The 21,358-nt window shown below is 42.3% G+C and overlaps 1 protein-coding gene across 3 annotated transcripts in view; it reads right to left on the bottom strand.

Moving 5' to 3' along the window:
* Lpin2 (lipin 2) overlaps window positions 1-21,358 on the bottom strand; it is a 109,114-nt gene that overhangs the window by 32,358 nt on the left and 55,398 nt on the right. For 2 of the 3 annotated variants that reach the window (XM_029471295.1, XM_021186181.2), the window contains exon 2: window positions 3,296-3,496. In XM_029471295.1, coding sequence (XP_029327155.1) covers window positions 3,296-3,487 — 192 coding nt within the window. In that variant the 5' untranslated portion in view covers window positions 3,488-3,496. Of the gene's footprint in view, window positions 1-3,295; window positions 3,497-14,525; window positions 17,567-21,358 lie in introns of those variants that run through there. The other variant, XM_021186179.2, reaches the window with a different exon arrangement.

Below are 21,358 nucleotides of genomic sequence, written 5' to 3'. Positions count from 1 at the left end.
TGTGTGTGTGTGTGTGTGTGTGTGAGTGAGTACACGTGTGTGTATGTGTGTGTGTATGTGGGGGGGGGTGTTTTCTTTCTTCATTGCTCCTCACTCTATATCCTGAAGCAACACATAACATTGGAACCTAGGGTACACTTTGGTTAGTGTACCTACACAGTTTGCTCCAGGGGTTGCGTCTGTCCCTCTGGTATGCTGGGATTAGAAATGGGTCATCCATCACCCTGCTGCAAGCACTATCACCCAGTGAGTCACCCCATCCAATGCCATTCCAAAGAGCATTTACGCTGCCTCATTTTCTAGTCAGCTTTCTTTATTTTACTGACTATTTACTGCCAAGAAACCAATGAATGGAACTATGGTTTCTGAGAGGCTTTTGGCCTAGCAACTTCTACAATCATGGAAGGATGTTTGCTAACTTAGTACTTTTTAAGAGGGCTGAAGAGACAGCTCAGCAGTTAAGGCACCAACTGCCTTTGCAGAGGACCTGAGCTGAATTCTCAGCTCCCACGTAGGACAGCTCACAACCACCTGTAACTCCAGCTCCAAGCTGACATCCTTTTCTGATCTCCTCAGGCAGCTACACTCACGCATGCAGCTACACACACATACACATTAAAAATAAAAAATAAAAAAACTTAAAGGTAAATACAAGTATTTAAATGAAATTATGTATCTGACATTTAATAAAAATACATTCGGTGTATTTGAATTTTTCCTATTTGGATGCTATCCATTCAACCCAATGGAGATAACGTTAAATAACACTTCTTTTAAAATGCAAATGCAAAGTCTAAATTGCGTAGGCATCATCTTAGAAAAACTACCACTCACAGCCATTATCTTGAGATTCAAATACATTATTCAACATGTTCACTTATTTACTCTCTTCATTTGTCTATGAATAAAGTTTTGTCTTTCCCAAAATTAAAACATATGTCAAATTGTGCCAGTACTGAGTGCACTTAAAAGAATGTGCACGGTAGATTTCTGAGTTTGAGGCCAGCCTGGTCTACAGAGTGAGTTCCAGGACAGCCAGGGCTATACAGAGAAACCCTGTCTCGAAACAAAGCAAAGCAAAGCAAAGCAAAAAGAATGTACAAGAATTTCTTAGGCAAACAACTTCAATAAGTAATCATGATACTGATTCTGTGAAACACTGACAAAGCGTGTGCTCTCTGAGTTACGAGCTGTTACAGGCGTACTGGTCTTCTATCACGCATGAGTATATCATAGGAAATGACTGTCTCTAAACCGTCGTTCTAAAGTAGTTGTGATTTCAGGTGCTCCCACATATAAAAATTTATTGAATTTAAAAATCAATGAACAGCTTACCCTAATGCAGAAAGGCCTGCGACAAGAGGTCAATGTAAGTCACCAGTGTGCCTAAGACAGATAAAGCTCAAGGTTTACTCTCATAAGAAAGCTATGTCTTGATAAATCAAATGGACAGATTTCTTCTCCAATAGATCTCCTGAGATTCTGGGATATGAAGGAAGGGAACAGAAAAGAAGAAATTTTTTCTTTTCTTGGGCCCTGTGTATTATGATCCTAAAAGTACTTGGGGTGGGAATGGGGTGTCTGACAAGGTATTTAACTTTGGGTATTTAACAGGTAATGGTTAATGAAATCACCTGTGTAACCTGGTAAAGAAATTACATCTCTAATTACAAAGTGCACAGAGAATACACACATTTGCTCAGCTTCTCACTTACACAGAGGACAAATGCCTGCACACATCTGCTGCAGCTCCACTCAAAGGCCAAAAGCCTGAGCCAGCCTATCAATTAGAAACCTGGTTCCAGAGTATGGTGGGGGGCGGGTATGGTATGGTGGGAGAAACTTCTGGGAAGACCCCCAAAAGAAACTTTACAAACAGATCCTTGAACATCTATGGAGAAACAGCTCTAATATGAAAGTACTAATAGTGTCGCTATAAAAACCACAAAGGAAACAAAGACAGAAAGCACTAACTATGGCTAGACAACACTGCCCTAGAGTAGAAGCTGCCAGGCCAAGAAGTAACACTGTAGCTGCTTCTGCTTTCTAATGGGATCAAGCAAAGGCTAGTCTGAAAAATCCAGTGGGAAATGATTTTATAACACCCAAAGAGATGGTTTCTCAGGATGAAAAGAGAAAGTCTAGTTTTGGAAACCCATTTTCTTTCAGTTTCAAAAGCCTAAAGCCTAAGTAGAGGGAGATATATATCCGAAAAACACCAGCAAAAACCTCTTTAACTTGTGCATGTTGGTCCTCGGCACACACCTTCCACCTGTGCTGCCCAGTGGCAAAGCGCTCCGAAATCTTAGGAAGAGTTACTGACATTATCATCACAATGTGGAAGTGAAAAGTTGCCAAATACATGTTCTACAAAGTTTTATCATTAAGTCTGTTTTAAAACTTACATACACACAACTCGAAAACCTTATTGCCCAATACTTGAGGGAAATGATAATTTAAAAACATCCAAACACCGCCCCCCATTAAATGCAAAAGAGGAAAAAATACAAACATTCAATTGGGGTGTTTATTTCTTTTAAATAAATATAATCTACACTTGATTACATGAGCTTAGTCTACCTACTCATAATCAGTACAACAATATTATCATATATGTTTGTGTGTGTATGTATCAATCAATCAATCAGTCAATCAATCAATCAAATAATAGGCTCTCCTGTGTCTCAGGCTGGCCTCGCCTCTGCTATGTGGCTGAGCTGAGAATGCTCCTGTCCTTCTTTCTCTACCTCCTCAGTGCCTGCACAGGCTTGGTGCATGGTATGCAAATGTTTTGCTGACTAAGCTGTATCTCCAGACTGCATTATTTTATTTTTAGAGAGCCTCTTTTTTTTTTTTTTTAACTGAGGATTTAAAGCGTGTACATGAGCCACAGGGTCCACGTGTCAAGTCACTGGATGACTTCTGAGTATGTTCTCTTGTTCCATCCTGAGGGTCATCAGGACTGATGGTGAGAGCCTTTACCACTGAATTATCTTGCTGGCCCTACACTATTTTAAAGTGCTATATTAAATAAAGTAAAATTTCTTTTTCAAAATAAGTCCAACTTCCTCATTTGTAACTATCTCCAGTTTTGTTCCGAGTTTCTTCATAATTTCAGTTTCTTTTTCATTTGGAGAAACTTTCTATAAGAGAGTCTTTTGAATTTAGAAGCCAATTCAAAAGCAGTACCTATAAAGCTGGTTTCTTACCATGGTCTTCAATAGCATGCAAGTTTAAAAAAAAAAAAAAAGAGTAAGAGGAAGGGGCCCATCACCATGGTGACCTGTGCACTCACCACTTTCTCCTTGGACCTCAGGACACCCAGCTTCCCGAAGCGTACGTGAAAAGGCGAGCACTGGTAGGAGCCATCCTGCTGCCTCACCACGACCACATCGATGCATCCAGACAATGTGGCTTGGTTAATGCCCTTGTAGAGTTCCTTCACAGTGACGAGCACCTGCCCAGCCAGCTGGCCCACATAATTCATGGTTTGAGACTGAGAAAAGAAATGATGTCAGCACTAAATTTGACAACTAACAGCAATGACATAAAGAGTTTGAGTAAACATACACTCTCCTCTGCTGCTCAGAGCCCATTGCTCTCCTGCTGCCCCAGCTACATCACACATAAGTCTCAGACTGGCAGTGCCTCTAAGTGGGGTTGGAGGCTGTGGAAGTTCCGTTTCCTTCCACACCCCAGGGTGGGGCCAACTGTCTTCACCTCCCTCCACCAACAGCTCAGGACCACTCTGACCACAGGAGGCAAGGACAAAAGGCCCAGGGGACTGTCACTTCCAGGAGAAGCTTGGGATTTAACTTTGCAGAGAAACAAGGGATACAACTGAGAACTGAGATCGTCTGGATACATCAGATACATCAGATACATGCTGCGTCAAGCGAGCTGTGGTAAGCTGCGCCAAGACTAACACACGTAGCATGACTTCAGAACCTCAACACAGCATAACGGGACATAACGTTTGTGTCCCACAATGTTCAGAGCACAAAAGGGGTTTTCGTTTCTCAACTTCAACTCACTACTCAAATCAAGATCACCAGAGCTCTGCAATTCAAAAGAGAGAGGGTACATCTAAACCTGGCTTCACCCCTTACCCCGACTCTTCCACTGAAAAACCCAACCCACACCAAAACAAACCCATTAGTCCTCAGGCTGTCAGTCTCCCTCCAGCGGGTGAACACCCATCACTCAAGCCAAATCCACAGAGAGTCCTTCCCCTTGATGTAGGATCAGAAAAACCCTCCAGTTTTAGGCTAATGCAGAAGTCAATTTTTATTGGACTCTAGGAGTAATGAGTCCAAACTATTAACTGCGCAGAGTGGCCTCTCTAAACCAGCTCTGGTTGCCCTAAGCTCAAGATTCCATATTTGCAAAGTTCTAGAGAGACATTCTGTGTTGTCAGGTAAGTCCTGGGTGGAACAGGGACAAAGTGCTGATCCCCTAAAAAAATGAAGGGGACCTGCCAGGTCCCATCAGCACATAACTCAGCCCACTGGCCAGAGACAGTCAGTGCCTAAGGCAAGACAGATTCCACTCAACAGTCTATACAGAGATGACTGTAACCTCAGTCTAGCTGCTGAGTAGCCTGAAGCATATAATACGGATTATTCCCCTGGGTATTCCAAGGTTTCCAATTGCACATTCCAAAGAGCTTGCTTTGTGCAATGCACACAAGCAGCTACATTGACTACGATCTCCTAAGGTGGAGAGATGTCATAATTATAAAGAAAACATGTTATAACCATGAAACAACTATAAACAGGTAGCTTTGGTTTTAGGATGAGGGTGGTAGCAAGGCCAGATTAAGCACACATCAAATATTTAATTTTTGAAAAAAAATTTTTTTGAGATAGAGTCTCGCTGTACAGTCCTGGCTGGCCTGAAACTCAAGACGTAGACTAGGTTGCTTCTGAGCACAGAGGGATCTGCCCACCCCTGCCTCCTGGATGCTGGGGTTAAAGGTGCCACCACTCCTGACCAACCTTTCTCTCCAGGGTCTCTTTGTAGTCAAGATGGCCTAGAACTTAAGACAACTTTAGTCTCTAAAATGTTCAGATTACAGGTGTGTGCTACTATATTTGACAATAATTATTTCTTGAATAAGGAAAAAACTATCAAATGAACTACCAATAAACAAGCTAAAACCAATAAACAGCTAAGAGTCATTACTATACTGTGTGCAGCAGAAATGCTATTCCATCAGATCACTCATGGATTATCTCATTGTATTTTTTCTTTTTGAAATGGTCTTACTATGTAGCCCCAGCTGGCCTGGAATTCACTATGAGGACCCTACTAGCCTTGACTCACAGAGACCCACTTGTCTCTGCCTCCTGAGTACCACTGTTCCTAGCTCATTATGTTTTTAAAAATTAACATTTCTGGATCCAGAGTTCAGAGACAGCCTGGGCTGCATGAGATCCTACCTCTAATACAGCAAATAAACAAAAGTAAACTACTGTGAGATCAGTGTAGACCTTCAGAGCTCCAAGAAAGAATATGGCTGCCCCCAAATCCTCTACTGAGTGTCCACTCAAATGAGTGTCCACTCAACTGAGTGTCCTTTACTTGGTGTTAATTGGGATGCACAAGCAAAATATCATACCCAGGATGTCAACAATCGCAGGTAAGGACCTGAACAGCCAGGCAGCCTTAATGCACACCTTTAATCCCAGCACTTGGGAAGCAGAGGCAGGTGGATCTCTAAGTTTGTAGCCAACGTGGCCTACAAAGTGAGTTCTAGGACAGCCAGGGCTACACAGAGAAACCCAGTCTAGGATGGGGGTGGGATTGTGAAAACCCGAAATTCCATCAGCACAACAATCCTGTTGCCCCATACAGTCACACACATTTTTCTCTTGCCTTCTCCTCCCCAGTCCCTGAAATGTCTGCCATTTAGAAAGGAAGTCATACAAACAGCACCATGAAGAATGTAGCCTTTTAGGACTGCCTTCTTTCCCTCATAATTCTCTGGAGACTGATCCAGATGGCTGTATTAATGAACTCATTCTATTTTATTGCCGCACAGTATTTCATGGTATAGAATTACCATTCAAAACAAAACAAAACATCCCCCCCCACACACACACACACCTCTTGTTGAAGGACAAGTAACTGCAGTTTCTGGCTATTACAGATAAAGCCACAATTTTAAGTATCCACACACTGTGTGTACAACCGAGTGCAGCTTGTCCGTTGTAAACCGCTACAGGCGTGGCTGTTTCAGAACAGTCAGAATACTTTCCAGAATGCTCTACCATTTTATCTTCCCACCAGCAATGTCTACGAGGTGAAGTTAGCTGGCATTGGCACACAATGAAGCATTACTGTTTGGCCATGATTACAAAGCTGAACATCTGTCTTTCCATGCACTGCTCTGCCCCACGAGTGTCTGACTATGACATGACAGGATTCAAAGAATCCTCATCGCACTAAGAAGGGAAGAAAATGCAGGTCTTTGTTCCCACTTCTGTGGTCATGGTATGCTGCTGTTTTATGTTAAAGACAGATTATCTCCAAAACCAGAACTGAGGTGAAATTCATCTGGAGGTATTTCAGCTCATCACCTCTTTTACCAGAAATGTTTCTTTGCCACCTACCACACCTGACTATTCCTGTCCTCTTAAGTTACACACACTTAAAGTATGCTGTTTTATCTGCTGCACCAGACTAAGCAGCCAGTATTATATGACTGACCAATGGTGGTAATGATAAAATGAATACTGTTACAATTTGTAAAAAAAAAAAAAAAAAAAAAAAAAAAAAAAAAAAAAAAANCTATTCCTGTCCTCTTAAGTTACACACACTTAAAGTATGCTGTTTTATCTGCTGCACCAGACTAAGCAGCCAGTATTATATGACTGACCAATGGTAGTAATGATAAAATAAATACTGTTACAATTTGAAAAAAAAAAAAAAAAAAAAAAAAAGAAAAATCATAATAGTATAGACCTTAAAAAAGAAACTGAAAATGGCTACTTTTAAACATCTATATTCAGCCATAAACAACCATGTTCTAAATATGTAACAAGCTTATATCAACTAGAGCATCCAATCCATAATTAAATATAACAACATCTATTCAGGATGATTTTAATTACTGTGGTTAAGAGATATGCGGTTATACATGAAAATCTAGTGTGGAAATTTAGTTGTTAAATGTAGCAAAATACAGCCTGTTAAGAAACCTGTTTTCTGGAGCAGAAGATGTCTGCAGCCCTATAGGTGGAACAGCAATATGAACTAACCAGTACCCCCAAGAGCTCGTGTCTCTAGCTGCATATGTAGGAGAAGATGGCCTAGTCAGCCATCATTGGGAAGAGAGGCTCTTGGTCTTGCAAAGATTAAATGCCCCAGTACAGGGGGAATGCCAGGGCCAGGAAGGGTGGGTTTGGGAGCAGGGCGGGGGGAGGGTATAGGGGACTTTCGGGATAGCATTTGAATTGTAAATGAAGAAAATATCTAATAAAAATTGTTTAAAAAGTAAAAAATAAAAATAAACTTGTTTTCTCTTGGAAGGCATGAAGCCCTTTGGGTTTAAATTTTGTAGGATACAAAAACAAAAGTTACACGGAGGCCTGGACTGAAACAGATACTTACCCCAGAAACAGCCAGAGCAACCTGCTGACCACACAGGAAACTGCTGACTACACAGGAAACCTAGTAGCAGTAACTCTCAGAGAGCCCACTTACCCCAGATAGACCTTATTTTGAGATGGGATTTCACGGTATGATCTTGGCTGTCTGAGATGGAATTTAATTTGTACACTAAACTAGCCTCAAAGTCACATATACCCATCAAAGGTGTGCACCACCATGCCTGGCCTCCAAGTATTAAGAACTAAAGAAACGGAAGCTTCAGATACATTGGGCGATGTTACAGGGTGGATGTTTCTATGTGCCTCCTACCCCCACTGCATGCACTGAAGCCCTCATGCTAAGTGAAGGTATTTGGAGAAGGGCCTTTAAACGTAATCAGTTTAGATGAGGTCATGAGAGTGAACATTAGTGCCCATCCTCACAGGTGCCTATAGAAAAAGTTAAGAGCCAGCATCCTTTTACCTTGCCATGTGAGGACACAGTAAGACAGCTGCAAGCCTGTGAAAGCGCTCCCAATTTGTGTACACACACACACACACACACACAGAGACACACACAGACACACATTTTTTTAGATACCCGTACAGTCAACTCAAAGTCCTAAAAGTGATGCTCACACAACAAAAACGGAACACTTTTCCCCAGACAGTATCAATAGCCTCCCCGGGGAAAACCTGCATAGATCTAACTTAGACAGTGTCGAGACACTCACCTCGTAATGTTAAGTCTCAAAATATACCTGTGAGAGCAAACGACAGCCATACAGATCATTCTGAAGGACCCTTAAGTGGCCCAGCAGAAAACTGCAGACAAAAGAGAGTCTGCTGGTCTGAAAGGAAGTTCCTGTGGGAGTCAGTGTGGGTAATAATTAGGTGACACACACACACAATGAAAGGTGGGCCAGGGTTATTTCAACACACAACATTACAATCTACACAACATGGCTTCAAGAATGTTAGAGCTACAGTTTAATGTACAAGTATATTTATTCAGTAGCCATATTTAGAATAGAGTAGAAAAGCTACATGCTTACTCTTGTACACATCTCCAGATTTCAAAATACCGAGCAGATGCTAACATGGCAAGCAGCGCATAGGAGATGGGGTATCAACTGCTCTCCCCAACCCCCACCACAACACTGCCATGCCCTGTCCCCTTGATGCTATCATTGTAACATATAATGAAATCATGCCCAGACCTGTATTTTTACCCCATTTCTCTCATTTCTAACTGCAGGACAATGTCTTATTATGAAGTTTTCCAATAATTTAGTTCTTATCTCTCAAATAAAATATGCCCAGTCTTCATGTCCAGAATGAGTTGACTAACATCTAACTTGACTAAAAAAATAAGGAGAAATATAAAAAGTAAAATTACTAGAAAATGTAATGAGTTTTAAGATTTTGAAAGCTATCAACCTATTGAATGATTATCTACATAGGAAAAGTTTTAGCTAAATGTTTATATTTATCTCTTTTCTGAAATACAATTTTAAGATTTCAAATAGCACTTTAATCTCACTTTTACAGGTATTTAACCCTCAGCATTAGACAAGGCATATGGTATAGACTGTGTTAGGTGTAAAAATCAGGCCCCTAGAGGACAGACTTCCCACTTGAAGTCAAGCAGCTTCACAGAGACAGGCCCAGTCACATCTTCTGGTATGCCATTGTCTTTTAGGAACTTTCAGAGATATATGTACAAAGAAATCTCAAGGGCTGCAAAGATGGCTCAGCAGATAAGAGCACTGACTGCTCTTTCAGAGGTCCTGAGTTAAATTCCCAGCAACCATCTGTAATGGGATCTGATGCTCTTTTCTGGTGTGTCTGGAGAGAGCAACAGTGTACTCACATAAATAAAATAAATCAATCAAGAAAAAGGAGGAGGAAGAAGAGGAAAAAGAGGAGGAAGAAGAGGAAGAGGAGGAGGAGGAAAAAGAAGAAATTTCAATAGGCTTTAGAAGGCCATGATGGGGCATGGTGGCATACATGCATTTGGGAGGCAGAGACAAGAGGATTTCTCTGCATTTGAGGCTAGCCTAGTCTACAAAGTGAGTTCCAGGATAGCCAGGGCTACACAGAGAAACCCTGTTTTGAACCCCACTCCCCACCCCCAAATAAAACAAAACCCACAAAAGTCCATGAGTCTCCACATGCTAGTGTACATTAAAGACAGGCCTCTTATTACTAGTAGACTTAGATATGTTATGATCAGAAACATATGTTTAAAGGGTCAAGTTCTAAACTTTCTCTCCCTCACACTCCCAGCCTTAAACCTTCTACTTACAATGTGATAACTATACTACTAGTTTATTTTGGTAGTGATAATTAATAACTTCAAGGTCTCTAAAATAAACACAGAAGTCTGGTCCTTTGGCTTCCACATAAAGTCATCCAGTTTTAGTAAGTTGCTATGGAAACCATACTTTCTACCCCAGGGATGACTATTAAAGATACGGTTAGTACAATACACAATTTCCTTTGAAGCATCCCTCCTTACTGGAGGTTCTTTTTAACTTATGCACTGACCTCTAAGCCAAGAATTAATATGTGCTAGAGCTGTGGGTTAGCAGGTAAGAGCACTGACTGTGGACCCAAAAGACCTCGGTTCGAACCCCAGCTACTGTTTGATGGCTCCCAGCCATCTGAACTGTCATTTCTGGGCTGGAGACATGGCTCAGAGGTTAAGAGCACTGACTGCTCTTCCAGAGGTCCTGAGTTCAATTCCCAAGAACCACATGGTGGCTCTGTAATAAGATCTGCTGTCCTCTTCTGGTGTGTCTGAAGACAGCTACAATGTACTCACATAAATGAAATAAATCTTAAAAAAGATTAATATGACTCTTTTAGAATCAATACATTCCCTGGGCTTACAACCTACATGAAGATTAGACTGTAACCAGGCTAAAGCTGTCCTTTAACCACCAGAGTCTAATATTCATGTAGTTGTAGCCCCAGGAAAAGATATGCTAAACTTCATTTATCTTTCTGTCTTCTCTTTTCTTGCCCCCTTCCACCCCCTTTAAAACAGCCTTAGTTTTAAAGCCTACAGCCAAGGGACATTGATACTGAGAAATCATACAACTGTATGAATTCTCTAGGCTGAAGGTCTTTCCCTGAATCTGATGGTGACCTGGTAAAGCCCAGGGAGCAGTGAGCCACATGAACTGCACTGTGGTTTAAAGAGTATCACAGCACTTCTATTAACAAGGCAGCTATTAACACTCGCAGGCCCAAAGGTCAGTGACATTCTCAACAACTCAAAGCTAAGAACTTTGTTTATCAATAAGTCTGATAGAATACTATTTTCTATAGAAAGAACGCTATACTTAAGAGTTAAAACAGAATTGGTTTTAGTAAAATTCTGAGTTTGTTGTTTCACTGGCCCAGCTGTACTTAAAGCATGGCTACGGGGAAGCAGAACCTGCTAAGCATTCTCTGGTGACTCAGAACACTCAGGTAGCCAGGTCACACTTTTATACAAAAGGGAAGACAGGAGCTTTACAGTGTGGGACCTTCAGGCACTACCATAATCAAGAGGTGACTCGTTAAAACGGATTCACTGTTTCTGTGGTATTTTGTCAAAAACACAAAATCCCAATCTAATTGTGAGGTGATATCAGACAAACCAAAATTAAGGATACAGCATGTTTGATCAGTATTCACTGAAACGTGAAGACCCTGAAAAGAGGGAAGAGTAAGAAGGTTGGAAGGGACTGACTGAGGACACACAGCAACCAGAGAGGCAGATTCTGAAATAGAAAATGTGCATGCGTGCGTGCATGTGTGCATGTGTGTGTGCGTGTGTGCGTGTCTTGGGCTCCCTACTGCTTCAGTCTGTTTGGTACATACATGTGAGGGAAAAGTACAGGCTTAAAGGCAGGGACTCCATGTCCCGTTTTCTCTCTCTGGCTCACATCAGAGGCCCTTGAGGCATTCCTAGGACCAGCATACAACCTCACTACAGGTACAGTATTTCCCAAGTCCTCAAGTGACTGACTCCTAAATGTCACTTTATTTTAAATTGATGACCAGAGGCAAGCTTTCAGTTCTCAAAGTTGAAGGTGATACTTCCTGCTTTTTTTTTCTTTTCTGTTTCATTGTCCTCGAAGGAATTGTTTTTTTTTCCAATATAGTTTCAATATAGCTCATGAATGGATGTCAGCCTATATGGGCTATGGTACTGTGCACTGTTACCAAGTAAGGCATATAAGGTGATAGATGACCACTACAATCTCAGCTCTTGTGCCCCTTGACCTGGATGGAGATCCACTTGTTTGCTGGTCAATCTGTGCATGTAATAACACTTCTGAGATTACACAACTCCCTTCAGGGCTGCCCCGGGGTTCACTTTAGGTGGATTTCTTTTTTTCTTTTTTGTCTTTACCTCTATTTTGTTTTTCACTTTGAGACAGTTTAACAAAAAGCCCAGTCTTCTGCTTCTGCCTCTTGAGCCTAGGAGCCACCATATTTACAGACCCTTACAGCATGCTTGCATACACACTGCTAGGTAAGCTCCCTTCCAGATGGACAGCAGCTAATGCTAAGATGATCTACCAAAGGCAACCAGGAACAAATAGGATTTCAGCACAGTTAAGATGCTACCCTTACAAAAGACCAACAGCAGTCTGATGACTTACAAAACACATTTGGATAAGTCCTCCGGAGCATAAATAGGATTTGAGGAAGAGGAAAAAAAAGTTCTACAATAAGACATGAAAGCTGTGAAAACTCACAAAAGTTGCCCTATTTTCAATTAGGTAAAAAACAACATCACACGTAGAAACCATTTACTCTAGAATGTGAGCCTATAGTTTTCTTTTCCTACTGTGTGGATTTTGTAACCCAGTAGAATTGGGTTAGAATACATAAATGGTATTAAATACTTTCCCAAGAAGGGTAAGATTTTAGACCTTTTAGAGAATTGTGTCCCAGTTCCTTTAAGACCAAGTCAGCAGTCTGAGGTTCTATCAGAGCAGACTTCGCCCAGGTGTTTTAGAACACTCTCAGATACGAGGATTTCTGCAGGGCTAGCGCACACCCAGTGCGACTCCTCAGTTTGGGGAGTGAGGTGGGGGAGGGAAGCCATGGGGCTCAGCTCATCATGGGCACTGGCAGGGCCAGGGTTGGGGAGTACAGTGAAGACATCTGTTTAATCTGTCTAAGTCCTGTTTAGACTCCAAACCACTTTCCTCAACAAATTTGGTAGTCAGGAAAACAGAGGACTTCTTGCCTTATTGTCCTTCTGTCTGTCGGCCTGATTCAACACTTAGAGCTCTGGTTAATTTAAAAGCCAGGACTCTTTACTGCACACACCCATGTTCGTTCAAAAGTCAAACTCTTAAATAATTATCATAGCGTATTAAAGCAGATATCAAATCTAGTATGCCAGTCACTAGCCATTCAGAAAATTCTCCTGGGGTGGGGTGTTGACTCAGGGCACATCAATGACATAAGAGGGAACTGTTAACAAATTGCAGTCTAAGCAAGCGTCTCTGACTGCCCTTGAAAACATCAGTAGCAAACCATCAAAGAAATTCTCTTGCAATGGGCAGTCTAGTCCGTATGCGGTACCACTAAGTGGACTTTAGAACTATTCCACAGAGACATAAGTGTGTCCATACCCTTCCCTCTGACCATTAAGACAGACGTGCATGAAGGCATATGAACATACCCTTGTATTATGACAGACTTAAAAATAAAATTGCCTCGCACAGAATCTTGTGACTCATATTCATACGCGATTAATGCTGCCACTAGTGAGTGAAGTCTGTATGTGGACACCGGTAACCTCATCAATATCAGACAGAAGATGGCAAAACTTCTAAGGCAGCATAAGCACTCTCATGCCTTTAAAACCCAAATCAACGAGGTTAACAGATTTTAGAATTTATTCATTTTTTATTTTGTTGACTTCATCCTGGTTTTCATAAAAATATTCAACCTAATTCACTTTTTTAAAAAAAGTAACCAAGGCAATTTAATGAGAAGATACAACATCAGTACTTTCATTTGGAGGTCCTGATTATCTGAATGTAGTTTTTTAGCCTCTGCCTTTAAAATGAGCATTTAAGTCAACCCTAGTGGCACAGGACTGTGATCCCAACACTCAGGAGTGCTGAGGCAGGAGGATAGTAAGTTCAAGGCCAACCTATAGAAGCAGTCAGCATGAGCAACACACCAAGACCCTCATGCAAAACAAAAACCAATGTAATTAAAGTCAGACGTATTCAAACACATTGTTTTTTAAGGTCCCACCAGCAGAGTTAAATGATCTTATCTTTACATTATCTGACTTTGTTTCCTTAACAGATTTCTAGAACTCAAAACTTAGAAGTCATATTTGACTTTGTACCTTGTAGCAAGAGAAAACTAGATTAAAAAGTTCCAACTCCATCCCACACATATTTCAGGCATACTTTTCGTTTGTTCATAGTCATAAAAGGGACAGCCTAACGTCATTCTTTTGTATCACATAGCCAAACAAAATGCCACTTTCAAAATACTTGCTTAGCCTTACAAGAGAGTTTGCCAGGACAATAAAACCCATAAAACTTAAGTGACTTCTAGCCCCTCAACTACCACCTGAGATGCAAGAACAGAGCTCAGCACATTACTTTGAAATCTAGCTGTAGACAAGTTCTCAGTTTAGAGCAAACACATTTTTTTCTAGGCATAAAGTTATTAAATAATAACGAACAGAGTAAGGAAAGCATAAAGGCAAGGGCGGAGAGTGGGCAGCCAAAGTTTTGTGTTCTTTATAACATTTTAAAGATTAGAAACTTACCACAACAATACATTTTCCAAACGAGGGACACTCACCACTTTCATTTAGCAGGTGCTGTCCCTTCTCAGTGCTACCCAGACTGAGCCTCAAGCAAAGGGGAAGAGAAGTGGGTGAAGGGAACTCACCAGAATCCCAGGCGGGGCCTTGCCATGGTAAACACCTGCCGTTTTACTCAACGAGCTTTCCCGAACCGTCTTCTCATCTTCACTGTTATCTTCTAGGTAAAGCATCTTAAAACTAAAGAGACCACTCAAGCATGACTACCTACAGAGGTGAAGGCACCAACAAACGAAAACGTATTCTGTGGACAACCAAGTGCTAACTGCCGCAGAAAGGGACATAGTTAAAACTGAAAGCAAACAGGTCTTTAAAAAAAAAAAGCAATGCACACACCACTTTACCAATGAGATTTGCTCAAAATGCCTCAGCCCCATCTCTCCACGGATGATAAGCAGGGGCATGGGGCAGGCCGCACCATGTGTTTACACTGATAGGTACCAAGTCCTGCCCAATCACAAGATGGTCAACTACAGCTTCCATCACACAGAACAGGGATTGAGTTAATGATTCCTTAAGCCAATCACATCTTCATATGCAGAAATAAAAACAGCTATACACAGGGGGTAAAAAACTCCTGTAGTCATGCGAGGGAAAAACTTTTCATATGCTTAGACTGCATCACTGTGCTTCTACAGTCTAACTACTAGATATATTTACTTCATTATACTGGCATAACCTAGCACTTCTCACAGACCTGGGAGATACCCTGGCTCAGCACTCTATAAATGACAAACCTAGATGACTTCACGAGTGTGGAGGGCAACACTTAGTTCTCAGTGTTTACTTGCCAGCTCTCAGAATGCCTACACGGTAACCTCAAACTTTTCTAGAACCCTAGAGCACATGATACACATAGGTAAGGCACACATATATACTTCATTTTTAAGTTAAAACATTTTATTGAAGTCATTTTCTAAGACTCTGGAATTTATTACAAATAGCCTCCAGCCATATAAGCCTATTGAATTTGCAAGCTAGTACTAAATGCTATTAATAAGATGAGTGAAGATAGCCACTTGATTTGGAAGGCTTAATATGAAAAAAGAAAGTGAAGAAATTGTGATGTATATGTGTAGTGAAATGATATTCTATATTCTGAATTAAATGTACTAATTGACTTTTTTGGATTCTTTTGACATCTTGTGTGTTAAAGTATGGCACAGGTGCACATGCTTAGAGTGATGTGCACATGTTCAGAGGACAGACTAAGTCAAGTCTGCTACATTACTCTGCTCTTCCTTATTTCTTTGAGACAGGGTCTCTCACTGAACCTAGAGCTTGTGTGACAGCCAACAAGCCCCAGTGATCCTTCTCTGCAATCCTCGGCAGTGCTAAAGGTGTGCACATAAGCTTTCCCATGTGTGCTGGGCTCCAACTCAGACCTCTATGCTGCATAGCAGGCACCTCTCTTCCACAGAGCTGCCTCCAGTCTCTGCTGCTTCTTTTAGTAATGTGACAGGGAGGAAATCTGAAGTTACACATATAGCACACATTCAATTTCTGCTGTATGCCACTGTTTAACACCAAAAGAATCTGGAGAGGCGAAATGTTTTCTTAATGAGGAACTGAAGATAACAGGATTTTAATCATTCTATTCAAGTATTTAGTTCATCAACCCTCTGATTCACTCAAACATTTTGGCCAAGAGGGGATGGAAATGCTAACTGTAGCAACACTCCATCAGGACTCAAACCATCAAACTGAGGCGTGATGGAGGTGTCTCAGTGGGTAAAGCATTTCCCAAGCCCGATAACCTGAGTTCTGTCCCTAAAACTCCTATGGTGGAAGAAATGACTCCCATACACTGTCCTCTGTCCTTCACATACATGCTGTGGCACTCCACCCACAAAACAAATTGTAGGAAATAAGGAGAACAATTGCAAAATCAATCTCCCCAACATTAAAAATAGGAAACCCATTCATTATATTCAAGTCATTTTCCCAGCTGCTGTCAGAGATTAACAAAGCATCCATACTCGCTTGCAATTTAACTACACATCACATTTACTACTCCCCCCCTTCCCCGGGGAACTGAAGCGTTCTGACAGCGGAAATGTTATGCCATGGACAAAAATTCCAGTATCTGCCTCCATGACCTGCAGTAACTCCAGGCCCCTGGCATCAGACAAGAGCAATAAAACGTCACTCTGAGGTGAGGGAGACATGAGAGGTCAGGAGAGAAGAATGGGAGGAAAACGAACAGGGGATTAAGGAGAAATGACCTAAGATGAAAAGTTAGAGGCAGAGGAAATAAAATGTGGGTAAGAAACTATATAGAGAGAAATGGGAAAAGGCAGAATTAAGCAGGAGGGTAGATGGAGACAGAAAAGAGAAAAATCATCTGTTTTAAATGTGAGGAAGCTAACTCTGGCCCAGAAAGAGGTCAAGCTACTAACTAGAGGTCACTTGCTGAAGAAGGCACAGGTACAGACAGAATGAGACTCCCTCCAGCTTCTCCAGTTCTTTCTGTGGTTTATTTGTTTCATTTGCTGAGAGCTGAGACCCAGAGAGAAGCAGCTGACAGACTCAGAGGCCATGGCTCAACAAGTGAAGAGTGTGGAAACTCAGCAGGGCAGAGACAGCTGTAACAAAGTCTGTGGGCAAGGGTCACTCCAAAGGCCTCTTACAAAACACACTAGCCACCGAGTTCCTGCCCACCTCAGTATCATGCCACTGTTTTGATAATAACTTACAAACTGTCCTGCCTGCAAAGCAGCGTGGACCTTGGACCCATCACAGACGAGCTCCTCTTTACACCTCTGGATTCCTGAAGGCTGCTCCGGTGGCACTTTTCATCATGTCCAACACACAGTCAAATCACAGGCAACCATTTCCAATCAGCCCCATAACTTTTAAAGAAAAGCATCAGCTCTTCTGTCCAGGTTAAGGATAACAGTGACTCCGAGGGCTTTGGAAGGAGCACAGTTTAGAAGGAGCATGCATCTTGCCTTCAGGAAGCCCTGGGTCCCGTCCCTAAAGCATCAATAAAGCAGGTCCGATGGTGCAGCCTGCAGTCGCAGCACTCAGGAGAAGGAAGGGGGGTCAGGAAGCCCAGCATCGGCTCAAGCGTGTGGGTGTTAGCCAAGCCAGCCTGGGCTAAATGAGGGTTGTCTGTCTGTTTGTTTGTTTTGATTTGTTTTATTTTTTATACAAATGGTTGAATCCTGGGAAAATTATTTTTACTTTTGCATAGCATTTTTTTTTAATCTGCCCACCTTGACCCTCGGAAGCAGATCTCCCCACTTTGCCCAGGCTGGACTCAAGCAATACTACCATCTCAGCCTCCTAAGTCTTGAGACTCTAGGGAAAGGCCACTATGTTGGCTCTTTTGAGACTTTGAAAAGAAAAGTGGGGATCAGAATGTGGTGGTGTATGCCTCCAACGCCAGCATTCAAGAGGGTGATTCAGGAGTGAGGAGAACCTGGGCTACATGGAAAGTTCCAGATAGTCTGTACTGTAAAATAAGACTGTCTGGTGATGGAAAGGAAAGGAAAGGAGGGACAGAAGTCTCTAAGATTTAAGTTTGCACCTAGCTTCAAGAAGCCAAGTTAAAATGATGTCCAGAGAATCAGATTCTGTTTTTTCATTAAGTACATGGGACAGCTAGGTGTGGTGGGCTTCTCCTTCTCCTTTTTTCCTTTTCCTTTCTTTTTCCTTTCCTCTTTTTAAAACTTTTTATTTATTTGTTTGTTTCACATCATGGACCCCAATCCCACTCATCTCCCTGTCTCTTTGTATTTGCCCTCTACCTCTGCAACCTGCCCACAAAAAAGAAACAAACAAAAAGCAAACAAACCAACACTCCATCTTGCCCTGGAGATGCAGTGTGTCACAGTGTTTTGCACAAACATCTTTACTTACAAATGTCCACTGTAATGAATCATGGTCAGGCTTGGGGCCTCTGGCTTCTGCTACATTAACAATAGTGAATCCCCAGACAGACTCCTCTTGGATATATGTTGTTGTCCTGTTTCATGGAGATCCTGCAGCAGCTTTGGATCTGTAGGACTGGCCCCTTTACCCACTTCAGCAGTTCATAGATGGGCTAGATATACAGGTGGGCCAACTCAAAGCCCTGGATCTGGGCCTGGGTGATATCTGAGCTAGTAAGCACACCAGCTCTCTCGAACCCACACTAATAGTGCTAGCTCTCCAGCACTGCCTCAGCTAGCTCACCTGCTGCAGCTGGGGCCAGCTTGCCCCCGCCCCTGCCCCTCTCCCATTCCATTCCCTTGGGTCCCACTCACCTACAACTTCACTACCCCAAGTCAGCTTTACTGTGCTGCACAGGGGAGGTGCAGGGGCTGCTCTCCTGCTGCCGTAAGGGATGAGGGTGAGAGGAAGAGAGCAGCATCTCTCCGGCACCCAGACCACCTCACAGCAGACGAGGGTTGGTACCAGCTCTCTGGTGCTCCAGAGCCGTGGGGCTGGATCACCCATGGCTCTGCCACCAGGGCCAGCTCTACTTGTGCTGCCCAGTTCTACATGTGGGGGACCTCTCTCCAGAGTGCTGTAGCTGGTGAGGGGCATGGCCAGCTCTGGGCAGCCCTTGAATATCTACATGGCCCCAGTGGCAGCCCAGGGCTCTCACATGGCCTTTGGTGGTAACATGGGTCACAGACATTGACACAGACCCCTGTTGCTGCATGGCCATAGACACTGACGAGACCCTCTGAGGCAGCACAGGCTGGCCTTCATCATGGCCTTAGGTGGCAGTATAGGCTACTCACATCAGGCTGTTCCCTACCACCCCCAAATCTCCGGTTTCTGTGTCTCTGTCTCTACCATCTCTCTACCACATACTTGTACATTAGTAACACCTGTTGTAGGTGGCTGATGTGTGTCTTCAGCATGCCAGCTCTCCAGGGAGCTAGGCAAATTTCTCTAGGATGCATTTTAATAACTAATACTGTATAATTTTGTGTTCAATATACAAACTTGGCAAATAAGTGTACTGAGAACACACCGATCGCTCAGTACCCCAGACTTCTAGACCACCCCTGGATTTTCAGTTATTTGGATGATTGGCTGAAGACCTTGGGTAAGCTAAACCACAGGAGTCTGTCTTCCACTTAAAGCAACAGAACATGGGGTCCTGTGATCCCCAATGTCAAGATGCTCCTCTGGGGCAGACTGATGCCACACTGTCAGAGTTGCTGGCTAGCTGGGGACTCTCAGATGGAAAAGTCACATTTCTTAGTCCTTCGTATGTATTCATCTTTGATCCTTAGAATTTGGATGAAAGGTACATTTTCTTACTCCTTTCCCTCACAGATTACAAAATAAGAGATTCAACGAGATGTCAGAGGAGCTGGAATAACGGTTCAGTGGCTAAGAGCATTGGCTACTCTTCCAGAGAGCCAGACTTGGTTTCTAACACCAACATGAGAGCTCACAAATTCAGTAACTTCAGTTCTGGGAAGATCCGATGCCCTCTTCTGGCCTCTCCTGTCAAATCATCTTTGCAATGACATGGATGAACATGAGTAAAATATGCAGAGAGTACTCTTCTTAAAATTGAAAGCATATTTTATATCAAGGGGCATTATGAAAAGACAACCTAAGAATATAAGAAAATATTTTTAACTCCTCTTTGATGAGAGTTTAATATCCAGACTATATAAATTCTCCTGTCTCAGCCTCCCATATTGTCATAGAAGCACGGAATTCAGACAACTGATAATGTGTCTAGCTGTATGTGGATCTAGAGATTCAAACTCAGGTGCCGTGCTTTCAGAATGAACATTTTTCTCACTGAGTCACTGCCCCCAGCCCAAGAACCTAAGTTAACTACTATTTGTGAAACAAGAACATGCAGATGTAGAAAAATTTTCAATTATTCCTCAGACAAAGTAGTTAAAATATGCTTTATCAGGCAGGGTTTTCTAAAGGAACAAATTTTATAGAATAAATCTATGTATATATAGAAAGAGAATTTATGATAATGGCTTACAGGTTGTGCTCCAGGTAATACAACAAAGGCTATTTACCAACAAAAGGCTAAGAATCCAGTAGCTGTTCAGTCCACAACGCTGGATGGCTCAGCTGGTCTTCAGTACATGCCAGAATTCCAGAGAAGTGGACTCTAAAGCCATCAAAGGAGGGAGAGGCAGGTAGAAAGAATAAGCTTCCTTATTCCACGTCCTTACATTATAGACTGCCAGCAGAAGGTGTGGCCCACATTCAAAGTGGATGTTCTCACCTCCAAAAGTCTGGATTATAGGTGGGTCTTCCCACATAAGAAGATCCGGATTAAAAGCGGGTCTGGCTACTTCAGATAACTTCATTAAGAAAAACCACCCCTCACTGCTATACCCAGCTGCTTGGGTTTTAGTTAATTCTAGATATAGTCAAGGTTGACAACCAAGAGCCACCACATGCATGTAGTAAAGCCAAAAGCTCAGTCTGGCTTTACTACATACATGACAACAGTCCTTAAAGTAGCACAGGATGTACACACATGCACGCTCATCCCTCCAAGATCTGGATATGGAAATACAATGTCCACTAACCAAATACTTCCTCCTACAGGCCAGGAACCATGCCATCCTCTAACTCTGCTCCCTGCACTCTAGAAAGACTGCAACATTAGAACATTTGAAACATAAGCTGGCTTTCTCTCTTTGCAGACTTCTAGCTACGTTTTTAAACATAGATTCAATTTGCCCAAGAGAATTGGTGGTTAGCATCAGTCAGATTGCCTCATACCATGCCCTGGGCTGCACAAAAAAACAGCTGGAGAACAGCAGAGCAGTGAGTGGGGGTGGGGGTGGGGGTGGGGGTCAGTGACCAGACCACAGGAATGCTGATTGGCTTTCTAGTTTTTTTTGTTGTTGTTGTTGTTTTTTTTTTTTTTTTTTTTTTTCTGAAATCGTGGCCCATTAGAAAAATAAATGCA

This window comes from Mus caroli, chromosome 17 (genome assembly GCF_900094665.2).
Source record: "Mus caroli chromosome 17, CAROLI_EIJ_v1.1, whole genome shotgun sequence".
In the NCBI taxonomy this organism is placed as follows: domain Eukaryota; kingdom Metazoa; phylum Chordata; class Mammalia; order Rodentia; family Muridae; genus Mus; species Mus caroli.
Note: the sequence above shows the minus strand (reverse complement) of the source record. Positions and strands in the feature narration are given on the sequence as shown.